This window comes from Macaca nemestrina, unplaced genomic scaffold (genome assembly GCF_043159975.1).
Source record: "Macaca nemestrina isolate mMacNem1 unplaced genomic scaffold, mMacNem.hap1 Scaffold_45, whole genome shotgun sequence".
Taxonomy (NCBI): domain Eukaryota; kingdom Metazoa; phylum Chordata; class Mammalia; order Primates; family Cercopithecidae; genus Macaca; species Macaca nemestrina.
In genome coordinates, this window is record NW_027257674.1 from 789,670 (window position 1) to 811,888 (window position 22,219).

At 44.8% G+C, this 22,219-nt stretch overlaps 1 protein-coding gene and 1 long non-coding RNA gene across 6 annotated transcripts in view; one reads left to right on the forward strand and one right to left on the reverse strand.

Annotated features, from left to right (window-relative positions):
- Nucleotides 1-1,167: 1,167 nt before the first annotated feature.
- The window catches only part of LOC139361370 (centromere protein I-like), a 33,975-nt gene continuing 12,923 nt past the window's right edge, over nt 1,168-22,219 (reverse strand). For 2 of the 5 annotated variants that reach the window (XM_071090001.1, XM_071090000.1), the window contains exons 5-10: nt 21,568-21,657; nt 20,819-20,890; nt 19,892-20,012; nt 12,940-13,073; nt 11,861-11,985; nt 5,578-5,782 (exon numbers count right to left, since the gene is read on the reverse strand). In XM_071090001.1, the coding sequence (XP_070946102.1) occupies nt 5,578-5,782; nt 11,861-11,985; nt 12,940-13,073; nt 19,892-20,012; nt 20,819-20,890; nt 21,568-21,657 (747 nt within the window). Of the gene's footprint in view, nt 2,302-5,577; nt 5,783-11,860; nt 11,986-12,939; nt 13,074-19,891; nt 20,013-20,818; nt 20,891-21,567; nt 21,658-22,219 lie in introns of those variants that run through there. The other 3 variants (XM_071090002.1, XM_071090004.1, XM_071090003.1) reach the window with 2 other exon arrangements.
- LOC139361371 (uncharacterized) lies at nt 5,782-21,691 on the forward strand. Its single transcript, XR_011618935.1, has 3 exons — nt 5,782-6,179; nt 7,756-7,875; nt 21,582-21,691. It is a non-coding gene; the product is annotated as an uncharacterized lncRNA (long non-coding RNA).

The window sequence follows — 22,219 nt, forward strand, 5'->3', positions numbered from 1 at the left end:
TGCTTTTTTGGCATCACATCTAAGAAACTGCTGTTGCCTAATCCAAGGTCATGAAGATGTATGCCTTTGCTATCCTCTAACATATAGTTTTAGCTTGTAAATTTACATTTTTGACCCATTTTGAGTTAATTTTATGAAAAAAAGTTGAAAATAATTAGCCAGGCATTGTGGTGCACACCTATAGTCCCAGCTACTCAGGAGGCTGGGGTGGAAAGATCACTTGAATCCAGTAATTTGAGGCTGTAGTGAGCTATGATCACACCACTGTACTCCAGCCTGGGCAACAGAGCAACACCCTGACAAAAAAAATAAATAGATAAATAAAAAGCTGAAGGTAGAAAAATATCTCCAATCATCAGAGGCATGTGAGCATCTCTGTCCTCTCTTGCTCTCCTGGGGAACAGTTGGGCCTTTTTGTCCCTTGATTCTAGCTGGTTGGTGGCTCAGCCCAGGCCTTCCTCTCTGATAAATTCCAAAGTGGCTGCCCCGTTCTGATGCCGCCTCAGCCTCCCTAGTCCCTGAGTTTCACCTTTGTTCTCTAATCAGGGTTCAATTCTGTACAAATAGTTTCCAAACTGGAAACCAGAAACACATACTACTTTTCCATAATGCTATGTTAAGTGCAAAATAGATAGGTATTTAATTTTAAATGGCCAAGTAAGCAAATGTCCAGAAATACATCCAGTTCCAGTAAATATATCTCCACACTGTCCCTCTAGGTGCTGACACAGAGGTGTCATTCAATAGGTACCAAATCTTCTTGAACCTTCCCTTCAGGAAGTTGGCTGGAAAGTTTGGAGATGCCGTTATCAGTATCGCCTATCACCCCCAGGCATAGCTATTTTTGTATCCCTGAGTCTCCCTTAGACAGAGAGTAGTCCCACCCATAGAAATTAAGGTGTTTAGAAATTAAGGTGAGTGTTGGGTATCTTTTGCTTTCAAAGATTCAGGAGTCAGTAAGAGATGTGACTAAGAGCGTGGGCTCTGACATCATCAGCAAAGTGACATCCTGAGCAAAACAATTAGTATCTTCATGCCTGAGTTTTCTTGCCTGTAAACTGGAATGAATGGTATTGCAGCTGAGTAGGGATCAAATGAGTTCACACACATGAGGCATGCAGAACAGGGCCTTGCAGGCAGACATCACTGTAGATAGAGTGCACAAATGGGGTCCAGCTGTGAGAACTGGAGCCAGGCAATGAGAGGATAAGGAGGGCTTTAACTTGGGGTGCTAACACCCACACTGAAGGCATGAGCTCACTCCAGACAATTTGGTTAATTCCTTTAAGACAGGTACACGCAAAGCTTTCCTTGCTTTGGGGTATACACTAGACAGCCTGAGGTGCCCATTAGTGGCCTGGTTTCTTTTGTGATGGGCACCTCTGGACTCGGAAGCCTGCCAGGATTGCAATGGAGGGTCATCCTCCTCCTCCATGACCCACAACCTCCCAGAGTTTCTTGGGATCTGGAAACACAGAGAAATTACTCCTTCCTATCCTCTTCCCTGCTCACGGTTTCACGTTTTACATTCATTCACAGTTGTTACAACAGGGTCTCAGGGAGCAGGGGCACGTAACAAGTGTTCCCAGGCTGCATCTGACCCAGAGCGTGTCCTACCACAGTCCACCTGCTGAGCTGACCCTCACAGCACTAGCTGGCATTCCCTCCACGTGGAGCTTGAGCAGTAAGTATAAAGATGGCCACCAGACAACAATATCCCAGTAAGATGTCTGCCTCTGCAAAAATGATGTAGAACATTTCCAACACAGCTCTTATAAATATTTGTCTTCCAATTAGACATAGCTTCTTCCTGGAGTTAGGAATTTAGAACCAGCTTGATAAAAATGGACTAAAATCATTAAGGCACAGTGTGTGGGCTGCAGTAATTTGGGGGCCAAGGCAGAGCAAGCTGTCATGGAGAGGGGCAGGAGTTCTGCTGGACGCCTCCTTTGGGAGAGAAAGCTTAATCCTCAGGTGGTGGGAAGGTCTCTGTGGTAGCTAGTCTCCATGATGCTCCCAAGATGATCAACGGTCTGCCTGTACCTATAGGCTGCTGCTCTTATCAAAATGTGAAGGTGAGTTACCCTCCCCTGAATCTGCACTGGCCTTTGAACTTACTGTTTCCAAGTGTTGTTCTAGGAGCTGTGAGGACTGGCAGCTGCCATTTCTTCCTTCTCCTGGAAGCCAGCTGCCATGTTGTAGGAAAGTCCAGCTATGCTGCTAAAGATACCACGTGGAGGCCGTGTCAGGAAAGTTGACGTGCAGCCACTTGAGTGAAGGCTATATGGCCTTCCCGCCTGGCTGGAGGGAAAACAGCCACATGGGAAGTCACAAGTGAGACCGGGGGAACGGCCCAGCCATGTAATCCCAGCTGCCCCAACTCCTGACCCACAGATGCAGGAAAAATAGTAACTCACTGCTTTAAGCCCCTAAGTTGTGGGGTAGTTTGTTATGAAGTAAGTAACAATGCTCAATGAGTAAGTGTGCCTTTCAAAAATCTGAGATAGTTTAATAAGTCCTTATAAAAGTTCATTTAATTGTAAAAAAATACCAACTAACAAAAACAATTTAAAATGTTATTTTTTAAAAAAAACAGAGACAAAAAGACCAGAGTCAGTGTTTGCCAGGCATAGTGGTTCAAGCCTGTAATCCCAGCACTTTGGGAGGTCAAGGCAGGTGGATCAATTGAGGTCAGGAGTTCTCTACTAAAAATACAAAAATTAGACTGGCATGGTGGCGGGCACCTGTAATCTCAGATACTTGGGAGGCTGAGGCAGGACAATCACTTGAACCCAGGAGGCGGAGGGTGCAGTGAGCTGAGTTCTCACCACTGCCCTCCAGCCTGGGCAACAGAGCAAGACTCCGTCTCAAAAAAAGAAAAGTCAAGAGTGAAAGTCTCACTGTGTTGCCCAGGTTGGTCTTGAACTCATAGGCTCAAGCAATCCACCAGTCTTGGTCTCCTAAAGTTCTGGGATTACAGGAGTCAACCACTGCGCCTGGCCAAAAATTGTTAAATTTTTAAATTAAAAAATCCCTCAAAATAGGCCAGGCACAGTGGCTCACACCTGTAATCCCAGCACTTGGGGAGGTTGAAGAGGGTGGGTTCTTTGAGGCCAGGTCAACACCAGCCTGGCCAACATGGAAAAACCTCATCTCTACTAAAAATACAAAAATTAGCCAGGTGTGGTGCTGCAGTCCTGTAATCCCACCCATTCGGGAGGCTGAGGCAGGAGAATCGCTTGAACCTGGGAGACAGAGGTTGCAGTAAACTGAGATCACACCACTAAACTCCAGCCTGAGAAACAGAGCAATTCTGCCTAAATTTAAAGAAAAATTCCCTCAAATAATTGCAAATTATATATCTAATAAGAGACTTACATCCAAATGCATAAAGAACTATTACAACCCAACAATGAAAAGAGTAACAACCCAATTTAAAAATGGACAAAGGATCTGAATAGACACACTTCCAAGAAAATATACAAATGACCAAAAAGCACATGAAAAGATGCTCAACATCATTAGTCACTAGTCAAATACAAATGAAAGCAATGAAACACCAATTCAATGGCTACAGATAAATGGTAACAAATACTGCAGAGGATGAGGGGAAACTGGAACCTCATTTAAGCTGCTGGTGAGAATTCAGAATAGTGCAGTTACTTTGGGAAACACGTAGCAATTCCTCAAAAGGTTAAACACAGAGGTACCATATGACCCGGCAACACTACCCCAGGTATATACCCAAGAGAAGTGAAAACACAGCCCCCACAAACACTTACACATCAACTGTTATTCTGCTTATTCATAATAAGCAAAAAGTAGAGACAATCCATCTATCCACCAACTAATGAATGGCTATAATAAATGTGATATACACATCCATACATGGAATCTTTGACAATAAAAAGGAATAAAGTACATACCAAACATGCTTCACGGACCTTGAACCTTGAAAATATTATGTTAAGTGAAATAAGCCAGCTGTAAAATAAAAACATGGACTGTACAATTGTATTTACATGGAAAATTCAGAATAGGAAAATCCATGCCAGTGAAAAGTGTAAGTGGTGGCTGAGAGTTGAAGGAAAGGGGAGTGTGTGACTGCTAACAGTTACAAAGTTCCTTTAAAAAATGCAGACTGGGCCAGACGCAGTGGCTCTCTCATCTGTAATCCCAGCACTTTGGGAGGCCGAGGCAGTCAGATCACCTGAGGTCAGGAGTTTGAAACCAGTCTGCCCAACATGGTGAAACCCCATCTCTACTAAAAATACAAAAATTAGCCGGGCATGGTGGCATGTGCCTGTAATCTCAGCTAACCAGGAGGCTGAGGCAGAAGAAATGCTTGAACTTTGGAGGCAGAGGCTGCAGTGAGCCAAGATGGCGCCACTGCACTCCAGCCTGGGTGATAGAGCAAAACTTAGTCTCAAAAAAAAAAAAAAAAAAAAAAAAAATGCTGACTGGTCATGGTGGCTCACACTTGTAATCTCAGTACTTTGGGAGGCAGGAGGATAGATAAAACCTGGCAACATAGTGGGACTCTGTATCTACAAAAAAAAAAAAAAATTAGCCCGGTGTGGGGGTACATGCTGGTAGACCCAGGCCTGGGATCATGCCACTGCACTCCAGCCTGGGTTACAGGGACACTGTCACCAAAAAAAACAAAAAAAAAAAAAAAGTTGTAAACTTAGGCTGTGTGGCTCACACCTGTGACCCCAGCACTTTGGGATGCCTAGGCAAAAGGTCTGCCATGAGGCCAGCAGTTTGAGAACAGCCTGGGCAACACAGTGAAGCTGCACTTCTATTTATTTATTTATTAATGAATATTCCAAAATTAGATTTTGATGACAGATGCAGAACTCTGTGAATATCCTAAAGACCACAGACACGTAAACCTTGAAGTGTGAATTACATAATGCTCTTAAAGAAAAAGCTTATCACATGCATGCATAGACAGAGCCCACTCCACCCACCTCAGCCCCTGTGCTCTTGCAGCTCTATCTTGCACACACACGGGCACACAACTGCTTGTATGTTTCATTCATTTCTGGTAAAACGGTTCTGTTCCAGGGAGCACACACAGATGAAGGGAAGTGGTCACATCAGGCCCTCAGTGTGGTGCTGGCCCAGGGAGAGAGCCTATGTGGTAGAAACCCTTATCCTCTACTCCACCCGGGATGAATCCTTCTAGATAACTTAGCAAAAAGGGACAAGGATGCTTCTGGCTCATGCCTCAGGGCACTGTGGGGCTTCGGTAAGGACCCCTTGGAGGGGCTGAGAACAAACGAGATTCTTGCTCAGGACACTGATCCCTTCCACAGGAGCAACTGGGGGTCTAAGTGAGCTCTCTGTAGGATTCACAGGGGCTCACCACAGATGGAAGGTGCTGGCTGTGAGGTCTGGGGCCAGAGGCTGGGCCTGCATCCCAAGTGTCCTCCCTGTACCATGGACACACAGGAGCACCCAGAGTGCTGCAGGCAAAGCCAGCTGTGCCTGTGATCAATGAGCAACCACCCCACTCCGACTCCTGGTGATCAACCAATGTGCAACGCCCCCACCCCGACTTCCTGTGATCAATCAATGAGCAACCACCCCACCCACACTCCCTAGGACCCCCCAGAGAAGGATTCCAGAGTCTGTGACACTCTCCTTTCCAAGCCTCTCTGGCAGAGGGGCTCCACCCGCTAAGGTCTTACTTGGGGCTTGGCCTTCAGGAACATGGCTCTCCATATCGTTGCTGGATTTACTGTGCGCCACGCTAGCTTTCCTCATGGCATTCTCGCTGAAACACAAACAGAGAAGAGAGGTTTGGTTACACCAGCGAGTCCAATGCTGCGGGGCCCTGGCCAACAGGTCCTGCAGAGCAGCTGCTCCTGGTAACAAGGTGCTGTCCTCAGCACACCAGTCTGGCTGAGGTCCAAAAGAGGCATGAAGAAAGGGGCACTCAGCAAAGAGCAATGACAGGCCGCTGAGCCAGGGAGAGTGACCAGGATGATGAAACAGAAGGGACTGGAAAAGTGGTCACCATGGAGCAAAGAGGGAACCATGGCACGAAGGGGTGGGGGGCTAGTCCCTACATGATGAAGGAGGTATGCATTAGACTACGGCGGCAGCTGGTCTCTAGTTCCTAGTTCCTGTTCTCTTGAGTGGCCTGGATCCCCACCAACTCTGCCAGCATGGTAGGACCCAGATTTCTCCTCTGTAAAATAAAGGGGCCACGAGAAGTCATCATTCAGTCCCTCCCAAAGCAAGGGTTTGACCCTGTGTGGGACAACGCAGGTCCTATATGTGGGATCAGAGAGAAGCCCCAACTTCAACACCTTCTAGCTGGGAACAAGAGGAGAAAGAAGACAGAAACATGAAACGTTATCTTTAATAACATTTACCAACAATTCTGTACTGAGAGATGGAATCCTATGAAAGGTTTTTCATCACACTTCTGCTCCGCAGAGACAAAGAGCCACGTGCGTCAGTTAAGCTGGAGCCAGCTTGAATGCAGCCCACATTGCCCCTGACATTCACAGGGCAAGACGGGAACAGGAGTGCATCTGTTAGGAAGGCCTGGCCTGTGGCTCCCAGGGACTGGCTGCCCTGGTCTGCTCATGGCCTGCCTTCTTCCCAGGAGGAGAGGTCTCTTCCCTGCCTGGTCTCCGTGCAACAGCTTTGAGGTGGCGGGATGACCAGGTTGAAGAAATGTACTTGGTGAGCTGAAGGCAAGGCGGCACCAGACACCAGTGGATTTGCTGGTGGACAAGCGCTGTCCTCTCCTGGGTAACATCACAGATGACATACACACTGTGGGCACCAACTGTCAGCAACACTGGGCTTACTGATAAAGAAACAAGCGAGTGTGCCAGGGCTCGGGGGCCTTGTCTCGGAGTGAACTGAATAGGCCCAGTCCAGCTGGTGCTAGAAATAATTCTGATCACTCCAAACAGTAATCAACCAACCCCAGGAAACAGAAGGACTGTGCACACGGGGCTGCAGCAACACAACTGTGATTCCTCAAGACATCACAGAAAGGAGACTCAATGCTGAGACGCGCACACATCTGTCTTCATGTGAAAAGAAAAACAAAGCGACACTGTCCTACCCCTGCTCAATTCAAAAAGCATGCTTGCAGCTCCCACCTCCCTGGGTGCTTTCTGAAGCCTCAACTGAGGCGACAAGGCAGCAAGAGGTTCCTGCTCACCAGGCATCCATGGGTGAAACAGAAAAATAAGGGGAAAGGTCACTAGGGCCACAAGAGATGAGAATTATTAGTTCAGGAGGATGAGAACCAGCTCACACACAGTGCAGGGTCAGAGTCCTGGTGAAGCCAGGCAGGGTAGGCGGGGAGGACCCTGTGCACATGGTCTGGGGCTGGCAAGGGGCAGGCTCTCCAAACCCAGAGGCTGAGAAGGGAGCTGCTAGGCCCCAGGAGTCACTGAGCATTTCTGATAGAAGTGGCTGCACAGGCCTCTTTTCTGAAGGATGCCTCACCTGTGCCCCCCCCACCTCAAGAGCATACCTGTCTTTCTTCCCACCTTCCTTTTCTCTTTTGTTTTTTGAGACAAGGTCACAGGTACAGCACAATGGCACAAACAGCTCACTGCAGTTGTGAACTCCTGGGCTCAAGTATCCTTCCACCTCAGCCTCCCAAATAGTTGGGACTACAGGCATGCACTACCACGCCTGGCTAAGTTTTTTGGTTTATACTTTTTATTATTTATTATTATTATTTTGGTAAAGACAGGGTCTTGTTTTATTTTCCAGCCTGGTCTTGAACTCCTGGCCTTCAGTGATCCTCCCAACTTGGCCTCCCAAATCACTGGGACCAATAGCAAGACTCAGGAGAGAGCAGCAGAAACAGCAGCAAAGCGGGACAATATAAAGGTTGGCTGTGTGAGGAGTGGGGAGGCGGTGGGGCGCATGTGGCCAGGAGTCAGAGAGGGAGAGTGGTGCACAGGAGTCTGAGGGTGACATCCAGTTACACAGATTGGCTCTATGACCTACAGCAACAATCACGGAAGGCAAAGCCAGGCCTGATACAAAAGCAGTCTTTTCAAGCTGCTACTGGCTATTTTTGAGTGTGTCCGCACACTAGCAGTCCCCAGTCTTGGTGCAGCAGAGACGCCTGGCACAGTCACAGAGACAAGATCCAGAAACACGGCTTAGTGCAATAGCTTTGGGGTGGTGGAATGACCAGGTTGAAGAAACCGTGTTTGGTGAGCTGAAGACAAGCTGGCATCAGACACCAGGGGATGTGCTGGTGGATGAGCCCTGTCCGGTCCTGGGTAACGTCATAGATGACGTGGACACTGGGCACTTACTGTCAGCAAGTGAAAGCCTGAGGAGCATGGAACAAACTGGAGGCCGGAAACAGGCATGTCTTGACAGGCCAACACCAGGAAAACCCAGCTTATGTCAACGTCCAGTCCTGGCTGAGCTTCAGCGGGTTGGAGTGGGGCTGAGAAGCAATAGGTGATCATCCTGCAAGGCTGCGGCTCTAAACAGCAGCACCGTGCCATGTCACTCGCCAGCACCGTGCCATGTCACTCGCATGTCCTCTATGCAGCATTCACCCAAGAAGGCCCTGCAGGTTTGGTGGCTGGTAAACAGACACCCTGCACCATTTTCAATTCTGTGAATAATATTTTTGAAAATGTCTTTGCTCTTGTTTCTACTTTGAAGATCGTGTGCCACAAAATAGACACAGTGTAAAAAAAGCACCCAGATACCCTGCAGTGAAACCCCCACACTTCCCCGTGGAGGCTGCCCTCTCCTCTTCAGCTAGCCCAGCGCTTTCCAGAGGCATCCCTTGCCTGGACACTGACTCCACCAGGGCACTCATTTCACATTCCTGCTGAGATCCACTCCCCCACCTCCTTCCTTCCTCAGACCTAACATGCCTGCTGCAGGGGCCAACTTTCAGAACAGCACCAACTGCTCCCAAAGCCCCCTTCTGATCTCAATGAGCTGGGCTCTGCTGCCAACCCCAGAATGCCTTCCTGAACAGTGAGACCCGACTGGCCACTCCTCAGCCTCGGTCTTGTGAAGACAAATTCCCTTCGATTCACTGTCATGAAACGAAGGAAAACGATTGTACGAGACAGCTCCAAACACGGAGCAAGGAGTATAGCTTCAGACAAAGAACAGAGAACCAACCTGTCATGGTGAGCTTTACCTCCACCCAAGCAAGCTTGGAAAACGAGGGTCTGCCCAGCCAGGGGCGGGCAGCGAGCAGACTGGTGTCAAGCTCAATGGCTGTCCTGCCATAGTCCCATCCAACATAAGCAACAGGCTCGCAAACAGTAGGAGCCTATAAGGCAGCCACCAAGGAACCCCAGGATGCCTGGATAGTGCTTACACTAGCTGAGGAAGGGGGCTGGGGGATCACTCCCTGCTTGCGACCAACCAGACCTCTGGACACAAGGACTGTCACCTGCTCAGAGCACACAACCACTTGCCGTGACCTGGGCTCCAGTGCTCTGCCTAGGGCCATGCTCTAGCTGGCTGCCATGGGCATGTCTGTGCACCCAATCAGGGTTCAACTCGTATCTGGTTTAAAGTGAAGCCTCTCGAGGGACCTTACTGTCCAGAACTGTCCCCAGAACATGGTATGTCTCAAAGGCATTGCCTGACCCTTTCTGAGCAGCCTGCAGGGACACACTAAGAAAAGCTGTTGTATTTTCATTGCCCAGCACCAAGTGCCTATGCCAGAAATCTGCAAACCCCCTTTACTTTCTAACTGCCACCTCCAATTCCCCAAGTTCACATCTCTGCCACAGCTCCCACTGAATCTGTGGCAATTCCTCCCACTGGGCCTGTCTCCAGTTCCCCTTCCTACCCCCACACCCTTCCCAGCACCCCAAGTCACAGGACTGCCAGTGAGCGTGGGAAGCAAACTGGGCCATATCCCTGCCTGCCTCGAGGTCCTTGATCCTCACCTCTCACCAGGAGGGCAGGCAGCCTGTCCTGGACCCCACCAAGGCTGCTCCTATGCCTGCCTGCACACTGTCCCCAGGACCCTGGGGATGGTGACCTGCTGCCTCGCACACTGCCTGACCATCCCATGACTGCATAGAAACCCTGTAGCCACCTCACCCATGTCTGTGGCACCTCCTGGAGAGATCACTGGTTCTTGTGTACCAGTCCCACTATACTCTGAACACCCTGTGAGTAGAGACAATGGCTGTTCACCTTTGTGGGCAGCAGACAGGCATCACTGCCAGACAAAACTACTGGCTCTCTTTAGCACAAGGAGTGGAAACGCCATGCATTTTGATGAGACATGATGTGCAGAATGAAAAATCAGCATGGCAGCCATAGGAGCAAACCAGGCCTAAAACAGGCATCTCCTGGCAGTGAAGACCAGGGTGCCCAGGGAAGGTGTGTGCTGGGGCAGGCAGCTGGGCCTGGCAGGAAGCAGAGAAGGGAAGAAGGGCCTGGGCTTAAATTCCAAAGTGGCCGCTCACCAACTCTGGGTCCTGGGAGAGGCACTCCCTCCCCCAAAGCATGGCCCCTTCATAAAGGAGGACTCTGAGGGGCTGTGGCCAGGATGAAGGTTCACAGAGAGGACCAGGCAGTGAGGACAGAGCCGGCGTTGGCTGGGTCTACAGGGCTACTGTCCAGCAGGGGCTTGTGGTTCCTCACCTCCTTCCTGTACCCAAATTGGGAAACTCTTATCAACAGAAGTCCACTCTCAGTCTTTACAATCTGAATGAGACTAGGATAAACCAAAAACCTGGCAAACTGAGTACCCTAGGGAAGGAACACAGGGCATCAAATGCAAAGCCTGCTAAGGTCAGCGAGGCCCAAGGCAAGCTGCCCCGTCTGCCCTCACCCAACTGGCAGTGCCTCCCCGTCCTCCCTTTGCACACAGGGTGGGGACAGTGCTGACCTCACGCAGGGCTCTGAGGTTAATTATCACTTAATATTATAAGGCACTGGACACACAGGAAGTGCAAGAGATGCATTAAAGAAAGAAGTCAGGTAACAGCCTGCTGAACTGTGCAGTAGGACAGCATCCCAAAACACCTCTGCCACGCATTGAGGTTACTGTCACCCCCTCCACAGCAGATGATGGAGTGGTGAGCACCAGCAGCTTCCTGAGGCAGAGCCACCCTTCCACTGGAGCTCTGAGTCCCCTGCAGTGTACCGAGGGCCAGCTCTACAGCCCGCAGGAAGGACGTTCACACAAACGTGGAGGAGGCCTGAGCTGGCCTCCCCGCTCCCACTTCTGCTCCATGCCCTGACTCTTCCTTCCACAAACACCCTGGTTCCCACTGAGGACCCTCTCTCCTCTCAATGAGGCCTCTCCCCGGCCCCACCCTCTTCACCACTGTACCCCCGCCACACTGCCAGGCCCCTTCCCTGGTCAAACTGCTTTCCCTTTGCTGAATGAAGGCATGAATTCCCAGGACAGCCAACTCCTCCGTCCTCCTGTGGTGTCCTAAAGAAGGGGAGCTGCTTTCCTCCCTGGGTCACAGACTCACCCTCCTGACCTCAGGGGGACAGGATGATACCTCCCAGCTATATGTGGGACAGATTTATGTTCTGCTCAAAGGAAACTTCTGTGGGTTTCTTCTAATTTTGAGAGGCACAACACCCACTAATCAAGTGAACTCTCATGGTGCAATAGTACCACTGCACAACAGGTCCTTAACTATGATTTTTTTTTATTCTGTAGCCACACCAGTGGAGGATTTAAAAACACCACAGCTGTCATGGCCCCATATTGGAATCTCATGTCCAATAGCAAGCCTGATTTCCAGAGGCCCTGGCCAAAGACAAGTAGGAATATTTTTTGTATTACAGCTGAAAGATGAAGAGAAAATTATAATATACCATTTCATAAAATGGTAAAAAGGCTTTGTACCTGCTCATAATAAAACACCTCTGGTTCAGGATGTTGGCATCCAGGCTGAAGAGTACAGAATATAAGATCCCAGGAAAAGACACCACCACTAATGGAAGGTTATAATGTATATATGTGTCACACACCTTTGAGAAAGAACGATAACATCAGTATATAGACTATTCCCCAGAACTTCTCAACCAAGTTCACCCAAAGAATCATCAGTATAAGATAATAATGTAACATTAGCTTTGGACATGCCTGACTCCTAAACAAACAGATAACTATAAGCTTGCTTAACACAGACTTCACCAAATATCAGTCATACTACAGAGGATAATTTCTAAAAGACCATTACTTGAATCTTTCATTTCTTCTAGGGAAAGGTCTTACAGTTAGGGGGACAGGGTAAAGGAAGGAAGGAGTTCTTTCCCCTTAAGTCCCAAAATACTTATTTATCATATGAGTTAGCTGTCAACCTAGAAAACAAAGGAGCATGTTTCTAAGCAAATGCGTAACACAAGACAAATAGGTATTAGCAGAGGAAGCTGGGAAAAGTGAGACTATCATGGACACTTCATGGATATTAAGTTGCTGCAAAAGTAATTGCAGTTTTTGCCATTGAAAACAATAGCAAAAACCACAATTACTTTTGCATCACCCTATAGTTCTGCCCAGGTTATATACTGTAACACAATAAAAGGGTACTAGGTACCAAGAGACGTAAGGCAGTTGAAAAGTAGACATGGAGATCTGAAGAAACAACAAGAAATTTTTGGTTTCCACCAGGAGTTAGGAATGGAAGGAACAAAAAGTAATGCTAACAACAGACTTCTGTCTAGGACCAGTGTTAACACAGGGTAATGCTGTGGTGCCTGGACCTTAGGAAAAAAAAAAAAGCATTTGCTTTTCCACGTGGTTTATGAAAGTCAATTGTTCTGGAGAGAAAATAATCATGAACTTCAAAATGTAAGGTTACTTTAATGATGCTAATGAGATCACAGCCTACCTTAATATTTGTGCATAAAATTTAAATACTATGCCAATAAAGTGAATAGCCTTCACAAAAATCCCAATGGGGAAACTGAAACATGTTTTACCTTCTCATAGAAATCCAAAATAAAGTGCAGCAAGAAAGTTCTGTTGCTCTCCACGTGCACTGCAGTAGTGGACAGCCACCCTACATAGTGGAGCAGTTTAGACACAGAGCTCATGGATCCACCCAGTTCTCTCTCTGCAATAAGAAACCATAACATTCAGATACAGAGTAGCAAAAGTGTTCACAATTTCCAAGCTAAAGGTGAATAATATAAAGGAAAAAGGTGGTGAAGGTTTAAAAACTATCAGTGCTCCAATGTATAATTTACTTTTTAAAAAATCAGTGGTTAATCATAAAACTACACACAGCCTTCCAGGGAATCATTAAGACGAAATCACATAGAACATTCTAAACAACCAGACTCTACTAGTAAATAACAGATAAATACAGTATTAAGCTCCAAGCAGTTATGAAAATTCTCAAGTGAGAGATATAAAAACCACTAGAAATATAGGTATTTCATTAACAGTTAAGGGGAGAAAAAGGTTCACATAAAAGTGACATGAAAAATTCATGGCCAAGCACAGTGGCTCACATCTGTAATTCCAGTACTTAGGGTGGCCAAGGCAGGCAGAGTTCTTGAATCCAGGAATTTGAGACCAGCCTGGGCAACGTGGCAAAAGCTCTTTACAAAAAATACAAAAATTAGCTGGGGTGGCAGCACACACTTCTAGTTCCAGCTACTCAAGAGGCTGAGGTGGGAGGATTGCTTGACGCCCAGAGGCAAAGGTTGCAGTGAGTGAGACTGCACCACCGCACTCTAGCCTAAGTGACAGAGCAAGACTGTTCAAAAAAAAAAAAAAATCAGGCCATGTGCAGTGGCTTATGCCTGTAATCCCAGCACTCTGGGAGGCTGAGGTGGGCAGATCACTTGAGGTCGAGTCTGAGACCACAGTAGCCAACATGGTGAAACCCCGTCTCTACTAAAAATAAAAAAATTAGCAAGGCGTGATGGTGGGTCCCTGTAATCCCAGCTACTTGGGAGGCTGAGGCAGGAGAATACCTTGAACCCAGGAGGTGGAGTTTGCAGTGAGCCAAGATCATGACACTGCACTCCAGCCTGGGCAATATAACAAGACCCTGTTTCAAAAAAACAAAAAAAAATCAGGATGAAATGTGAAAATGGACAAAATGATACAGTAAACTAGAAAACAATGACAACTAATTTATTCGAACCAAATCAAATGTGGTTTAAAGGAATAAACATTAAAATGACTTTAGGAATCGTTTCCTATACTGTCAGTAACATTGTAACACAGATGCACAGAAACCTACCCTACACAAATCAAAACTCTGTTTTGCCTGAATTCCTGAGCTTTATAAAACGCTGTTAAACATATTTTCACTTGAATTTGGCGTGGCACAGTGACTCATGCCTGTAATCCCAGCACTTTGGGATGCTAAGGCAGGCGGATCACCTGAGGTTGGGAGTTTAAGACCAGCCTGGTCAACATGGTGAAACCCCACCTCTATTAAAAATAAAAAATTAGCCAGGTATGGTGGTGCAAGCCTGTAATCCCAGCTACTGGGGAGGCTGAGGCAAAAGAATCCCTTGAACCCAGGAGGTGGAGTTGGCAGTTAGCCAAGATCATGCCACTGTTAAACGGATTAGGAAAAGACTTACAAATGTGAATTCACAGCTTTACTCTCCTATCTAGGCAGTCAACAATGGTTATGCACAAGGAAAAGAACATGTATAATCTTAGAATTTCAGAGATGATGACGACTCTACTACTGCCCACCACCATGATAGTTCAGTGTCAGGACAATCAATGATCAGGAGACCATTCAAATATGCAAGCATCCACACATAGCCAGTTGGCTACTTGCAAAACTAAGTAGTTTTTTGTGGGTTTTTTTGTTTTTTTTTTTCCGAGATGGAGTCTTGCTCTGTCACCCAGGCTGGAGTACACAGGTGCGATCTCAAATCACTGCAACCTCCTTCTCTGGGGTCAACCAGTTTTCGTGCCTCAGGTTCCTGAGTAGCTGGGATTACAGGCGTGTGCCACCACATCCAACTAATTGTTATATTTTTATTAGAGACAAGGTTTCACCATGTTGGCCAGGCTCGTATGAAACTCTAGACCCTCAAGTGATCTGCTGGTCTCAGTCTCCCAATGTGCTGGAATTACAGGCGTAACCATATCTTAACTATGATTTTGGGTAGCACTTGGCAACTGTGTCAATTTGAAACAATGACGATTGCTTCAAACAGTCTCTTTTGAAGTGTTTTTCCACACCACACTATTGGCATTTTGGATCAAACAATTCACTGTTCAGGACTGGCTCTTACTACCCACGCAGCCCCTGAAGCACACTGAGCATCCCCACCTCCCACATATTAAATGACAGTCGCAACCTCTTCCCGGTCACCATGACACCAGAAATGCCCCCTCCCTTCAAGAACCACTGCTGAGTAGTTTTCTACCCTTCTCTTCTTATGATAGATAACTACAATTTACTCCCTTTTTGACAATGATATGGCATATGGTCACATGACAGAAATATGGCATTACACCTATATTTACTCAATTATTGAAAACTTGAGCTATACTATATAATGCCAAATATTGTTATGACAAGCAAAATTATCCACATGTCCATTAAATTTTAGAAAGCAGAATTCCTTTTTAAATTGTCTCCCTTATGATACTAATAAAAGGAAAGATAATACAGAAACTGTAAGGCAACTATTTCAAGGGTACCGGAGACTTACACTGCAACTTGGCCAAATATTGTAGATGCAAACATACTGTTTTGTTCAATCTTTTGCTCATCTGGGGAATAGAGAATGAATAAACATGGGTCCAGGCACAGCAGCTCGAAGAGGGGAATGCAGGTTAGGGATAACCACAAGTAAAAGAGAAGAATTTCAGGCTGGATGTGGTGGCTCATGCCTGTGATCCCAATACTTTGGGAGGCCAATGCAGGAGGATAGTTTGAGCCTAGGAGTTCAAGACCAACCCAGACAACACAGTGAGACCTTGTCTCTACAACAAAAATCAGCCTGGCATGTTATATTGGTGCACACTCTTGGTCACAGCTACTTGGGGGCTGAGGTGGATCGCTTGAGCCTGGGTGGTTGAGGCTGCAGTGAGCTGAGACTGCGTCACTGCACTCCTGGGAGACAGAGAAAGACCCTGTCTCACACAAAAGTGGAGAGGGGTAATTTCAAAGGTACAGTTGTTGATGTAATTTAGGTAGAAGAAGTTAAACATTTAAGTGGAGTTTCTTTTAAATAGTGGTTCTCAAACTTCAGCATGCACCAGAATTATAGTAGTGTTTAATTACAGAGCCCTAACTCCAGAGTTTAATTCAGTAGGTCTAGGCCAAGACCTAAGATTTGCATCTCTAACAAGTTTCCAGGTTATGCTGATGATCCAAGGACCGTATTTTGAGAAGCATAGCTTTACAAGATGTTTACTACCCACTAATGCTCCATTTCCTTCTAAAAGTGATCAGGTGTATCTGGAAACAATTTAATAACGAATATGAAGAATTAAAAACAATTTTCCAGGCCTAAGTAGCTTCTACTCTCTATTCTACCAAAGTAAGAAACCACTATAGGGATAAGAACATACAGAAAAATGAGTCTGGGCTCATCTGTTAACCAAGCTAACCACTAGCTATTTACAACTGAAGCTAAGGGGAATTTGAACATTGGTTAGATATTTAAAGATACTAAGAACTATTGGCTTGGCACGGTGGCTCACGCCTGTAATCCCAGCACTTTGGGAGGCCAAGGTGGGTGCATAATTTGAGGTCACAAGTTCAAGACCAGCCCTGGCCAACTCTGTGAAACCCTCTCTCTACTAAAAACACAAAAATTAGCTGGGTGTGGTGGCACATGCCTGTAGTCCCAGCTACTCGAAGGCTGAAATACGAGAATTATGTGAATCCAGGAGATGGAAGTTGCAGTGAACTTTCATCAACCCACTGCACTCCAGCCTGGGCAAGGGTGAGACTGTCTTTTAAAAAAAAAAAAAAGCTTCTAATTTTTTAGGTGTCATAATAGTACCATATTTTACAGTTGAAACGGGAGCTGAGTTTTGCTTTAAAATAATGGAAAGGAAAGGTGAAATGTATTATAGATGAAAAAAGGTTAACCAAGAGTTGCTAACTGTTGAAGATGGGTAATGGGCACAGACGCGGAATACTGCAGTATTTTCTCTACTTTTGATTGTATTCGTAATTTTCTATAATATGGTTTTTCAAATGCCAAAAAATTACGTGGCTGATAATAGAATTTACGAGAAGCAGCCAGGCACAGTGGCTCACACTGGTAATTCCAGCACTTTGGGAGGCCAAGGCGAACAGATCACCTGAGGTCAGGAGGTTGACACCAGCCTGGCAAAAATGGCAAAGCTCCATCTACAAAACAAAACAAAAACGTAGCTGGGTGTGGTGGCACATGCCTGTAATCCCAGCTACTTGGGAAGCTGAGGCAGGAGAATCATTTGAAGCTGGGAGGTGGAGGCTGCGGTGAGCCAACATTGTACCACTGCACTTCAGCCTGGGCAACACAGCGAGACTCAGTCTTAAGACAAAAAAAAAAAAAAAAAGAGTGTAAGAGAAGGCAAAAAACTTTAGGTAGAAAGAGTCAAAACAATCTGACTATGCAGTTCCTTGAAATTTAGTCTTTTACTTTGAAGGTAAAGCACACATATAACAAAAATTTAGGGTTCTTATTTTAAACTCCAAAGTTAAGATAAATTAATGCATATAACCAAAATAAAGGATACGAACATACTGTCCAGCTACCCTACCCTCTATTTTTTTTTAATCTTCTGATATCTCTGCTGTCTATCACTTGGAAGCTCATCCAGATTCACTGAGGAGCTTAGAACTCTGTATCATGTCCTGCCATCAACATCTCAGTTACACCAGTGTCCATGCAAATGATCCCAACATTTCAGTTTCAGTTTCTTGACTTTGAATCAAATAACCTTCACCTTCACTCCACCTTAGTTACCCAGTCCCACAGATACACACTAGATTCTGTCATAACCTGAACTGAACCACACTGGGCAATAACTGAAGGCTCCTTGATGGCGCTGATACCTAAGCTGCAGCTTAAAATACAACTCAGGGTTACCCAGACCAGAGTGTCCACTGGCTGGAATTTATTTGATGCTCAAAAAATGTTTGTTGATTAAAAGAATATAATAGTAGTGACCTTATGAAATTTACATTACTAATTCAATTACCTGAATACATTTAATTATATCTTCAGTTTGTCCTCCTAAACTACAGGTTTTTCCCTTTTATTTGCGTAATGTAACATATTCTTTCTTCAAATCCAACAGTGTAAAGATAAAACTCCAACTCAGCTCTCTTTATAAAGAGTTTCAAATTGAACAAATTGAACAAATATTATTTACAAATGATGTCAGGTACTTAAAAAACGTTTTTGTTGTTGTTTTTGAGACAGGATCTCACTTTGTCACCCAGGCTGCAGTGCAGTGGCACATCTACAGGTCACGGCACCCTCGACCTCCTGAGCTCAAATGATCCTTCTACGGCATCCTCCTGAGTAGCTGGGACAACAGATGCATGCCACCATGCCTGGCAAAGTTTTGTATTCTTTGTAGACATGGGGTTTTGCCATGTTGCCCAACCCGCCTCAGCCTCCAAACTGAAACTGCGGCAATTACAGGTGTGAACTACCACACTCGGCCAAGAAAAAGACTGTCAATGGATATCTAAATAAATTTTAGTAAAGAGTGGTGGAGTGTGGAAGAAGCAAGTGAAATCTTACTTGTAAGAAGGACTCTGCCCTCACAAAGTATCCAGGAAGTTGGTAAATTCTTTTCCATGTTTGTAATTATTCACCTTGTACCAAATACATTCTAGAGCAGGAACACTAAATATAAGCATCTAGCTGTACCACAATAAAAAAGTGCACAAAACAAAATTATCACCAAAGTTACAAATAAGTGACAAAGTAAAAAAGCCACTAGTCTCATACATCCTGACTAACTCATAATGTAGACGAGAACAGACAGATGGAGGTGACAGTGAGATGTTCCTCAACAACTTGGTAATCTAGGGAAAAGCTTATAGTGAAAAAACAAGTGGAGAGAATTCACATATAATGAATAAGATAAACTTTGTATCACAGTCATCCAAGCAAGTTATAAACATCTGAATTGAAAGTTTTAGAACACTCTAGACTTCAATTAGGGTAGGCTGGGTATAACGTAAAAAAGATTGAAATTTAGTAAGTGGAAATCTAATAAACTGTATCATATTCCATTTAAAAGATTCAGAGTAGAAGAAGAATTGGCCTGGAACCAATCAAAAGCAACTTTAACCACCAGAAGAATCGGAAGTTGCTTATCCAGTAAAGAAACACTTAATTTGGTCAAAAGAAATGCTATCTTCCCACTGCCCCCCACCACTGGAGGAATGAAATGCCCAGGCTTTACTATGGCCTGGATGAAAGACTTCTCACTGCCATTTCCTCTAATTCTATAATTAAGAAACCTTCTACTGACAAATCTTGTTCCCATATATGCAGATAGCACAGAGGGGATATTCTAGTTGGCAGATATGAGCATTACGCTTACCAGAAATCATTCATTTTATATTAAAACTGATATCCTGGCTTATACATTCATCTCCTCTGAGTTTCATTACCATTAACGGGATGACTCTGGGGGCCTAACAGCAAGTTTCTGGACATATAAAGATGAAAAATCCTTGGATTGTGATAGTCATCAATGTAGAGCCACCCAGTGAGTTTTGGTGGCCATCCAGTAGTGTTTCCTTAACATAATCCCTCTCCCTTCTTACTACCTTAAAATTACAACAGAAACATTCATGCTCTAAATATATGATTACCACAGACATAATTACAGCATACGAAGGCTCCTCTTATCTTGAATTTGGCACTCCCTTATAAAAGAAATTCATTTGTAAACTATCTTGTCCCTTCCTCCCTCAATTCTTACCTTCTTGTAATATTTGACTCAACCCGTAGTAAGACCTCAGCGAGACCGACTCATCTATGACACAGTCAATATACTGAAGCAGCAGAGAGTTGTTTAGCACTGAGCCCATCTGAGAACGCAGCTGCAGTAACAGAACCACCTATCAACTTCTGAAACTAAAGAAAATATGTAACAAAAAATAGGCTAGGCATGGTGGCTCATGCCTATAATTGCAACACTGTGGGATGCTGAAGCAGGAGGATCACTTGAGCCCAGGAGTTTGAGACCAACCCGGGCAACGTATTTTTAGATTTTTTTTTTTTTTTTGAGACAGTCTCACTCTGTCAACCAGGCTGGATGGAGAACAGTGGCGGGATCTTGGCTCACTCCAACTTCTTCTCCCAGGTTCAAGCAATTCTGATGCCTCAGCCTCCTGAGTAGCTGGAAGTACAGGTGTGCACCACCATGCTCAGCTAATTTCTGCATTTTTTGGTAGAGATAGGATTTCACCATGTTGGCCAGGCTGGTGGTCGTGGTCTTGAACTCCTGAAACCTCAAGTGATCTGCCCGCCTTGGCTTCCCAAAGTGTAGGGATTACCAGTGTAAGCCACCGAGGCTGGCCTGATGTAATTTTTTTGAAAAATTAGCCAGGCGTGGTGATTCACATCTATAGTCCCACGTACTTGGAAGGCTGAGGTGGAAGGATTACGTAAGCCCAGGAGTTCAAGGCAGCAGTGAATCATGACTGTGTTACTGCCTGGGTGACAGAGTAAGACCGTCTCAAAAAAACAAAAACAAAGGCCATACAGTTCAAACAGAAAATGCGAAGAAGCACATGGTCCAGTCACACACCTCTAAGCAATGGATATTCTGTAAAAGTTGGGGAAAGCTTTGAAGCTGTTGTAGTGGAAATGATCCACTTCTATTCAGACAATCAGAAAGACTCACCTCTTTTTTTCCATATTCTTTAGTGTAGCTACTGGAATTGAGCACTGGTATAACTGAGAGAGAATTCAATTTCTAAAGAAAGATAATAAAACAATCTATCAATGGACAAAACAAACTACAAAACACAAATATAAAAGCAGCTGTTAATGTGTTTCAATTAAATGGGAATATGGTTTACACAGAATCCTGGGTAACTGACATGTATTTAAATATCTATAATCTCCTCTAAGATCTGAATGGTTATTATTTGGATTTAACAAAAGAAAGCCATGCAACTTGTTTGAGCTTTAGATACTATTTTTAGAGGACGAACACTAGCTGGACCTAACATCAACTTCCGAGGTTCTGGAGAAAGTCCCTGTTTTCTTCACTTCATGGCAAGCAGAGCCATCTTCCATATATTCTCTGAATTCTTAAAATAGATCTATAAATTTGGATATAAAGTACAAGAGAGTAGGTACCCACAAATTGGAGTGATGTAAAGTCTAAAACTGCTCATTAATTGAATATATATTATGAATTCCTTTACATACAAATGCATTTATTTTTCTGATCAGCAATCTATTAAATGCACCAAACGGGATCAACACGAAGTGCCAATCCCTAAAAAAAACTTCCCCAGAGCAGTACCACAATACTAGATAGTAAAACAGTAGGCTGTAAGCATTTTAGTTGAAATCTGTAAGCTAACTTTAACAAAAATAACATATTTCAGTCTCAATATGATTTCTCTCTCCTTAATCCCTTACCTTTTTCCTAACAGGCAAAGATACAGAAATCAGAGCAGAAGCAAAGAACCTATACAGCGACAACAAAGCCTGAAGATGAAGCTGCATTCCCTGAAATAAAATAAGTTTTCCATTTTCAATTCTGTGGCTACTAAGAAACTGAGAAAACAAATACCAGTAAGAAGAAAGAAAGTATATTCAGACCATAATTTCACCATGAGATATAGCTATAGGAAGATGCTATCAAAAATCAAGGAAGGAGTAACCAGACATTTAAGTCAACCACCATAAAACAATCCGCTCCAAACTGTGATCTTCTCTCTTACTACCATTACTGACTTTAGTTCTTTCTCGTATTTTCTCTCCTCTTCCTGTACCTTAGGCTTAACAGTCATACTTACTAGCATTGCATAGCTTATTCTCACTGGTAGCATACTCAGGACTCAAAGTTTATTCATCCTTGATTTACACATCAAGGAGATACGACCAAAAGAGAAGCTAATACCTGATTATTATAGTTCTTGGAAAAGTATCTAGGAAATTACAATTGGCATGCCATTATCAAGCAGCTTTGACATAACTACAATCTTAACAAAGCACTAATTTCACAATGAAAGAAGTCATTACTGCTAGACACCTGCATCTGACTATGCACAGAAAGCACACCACTAAA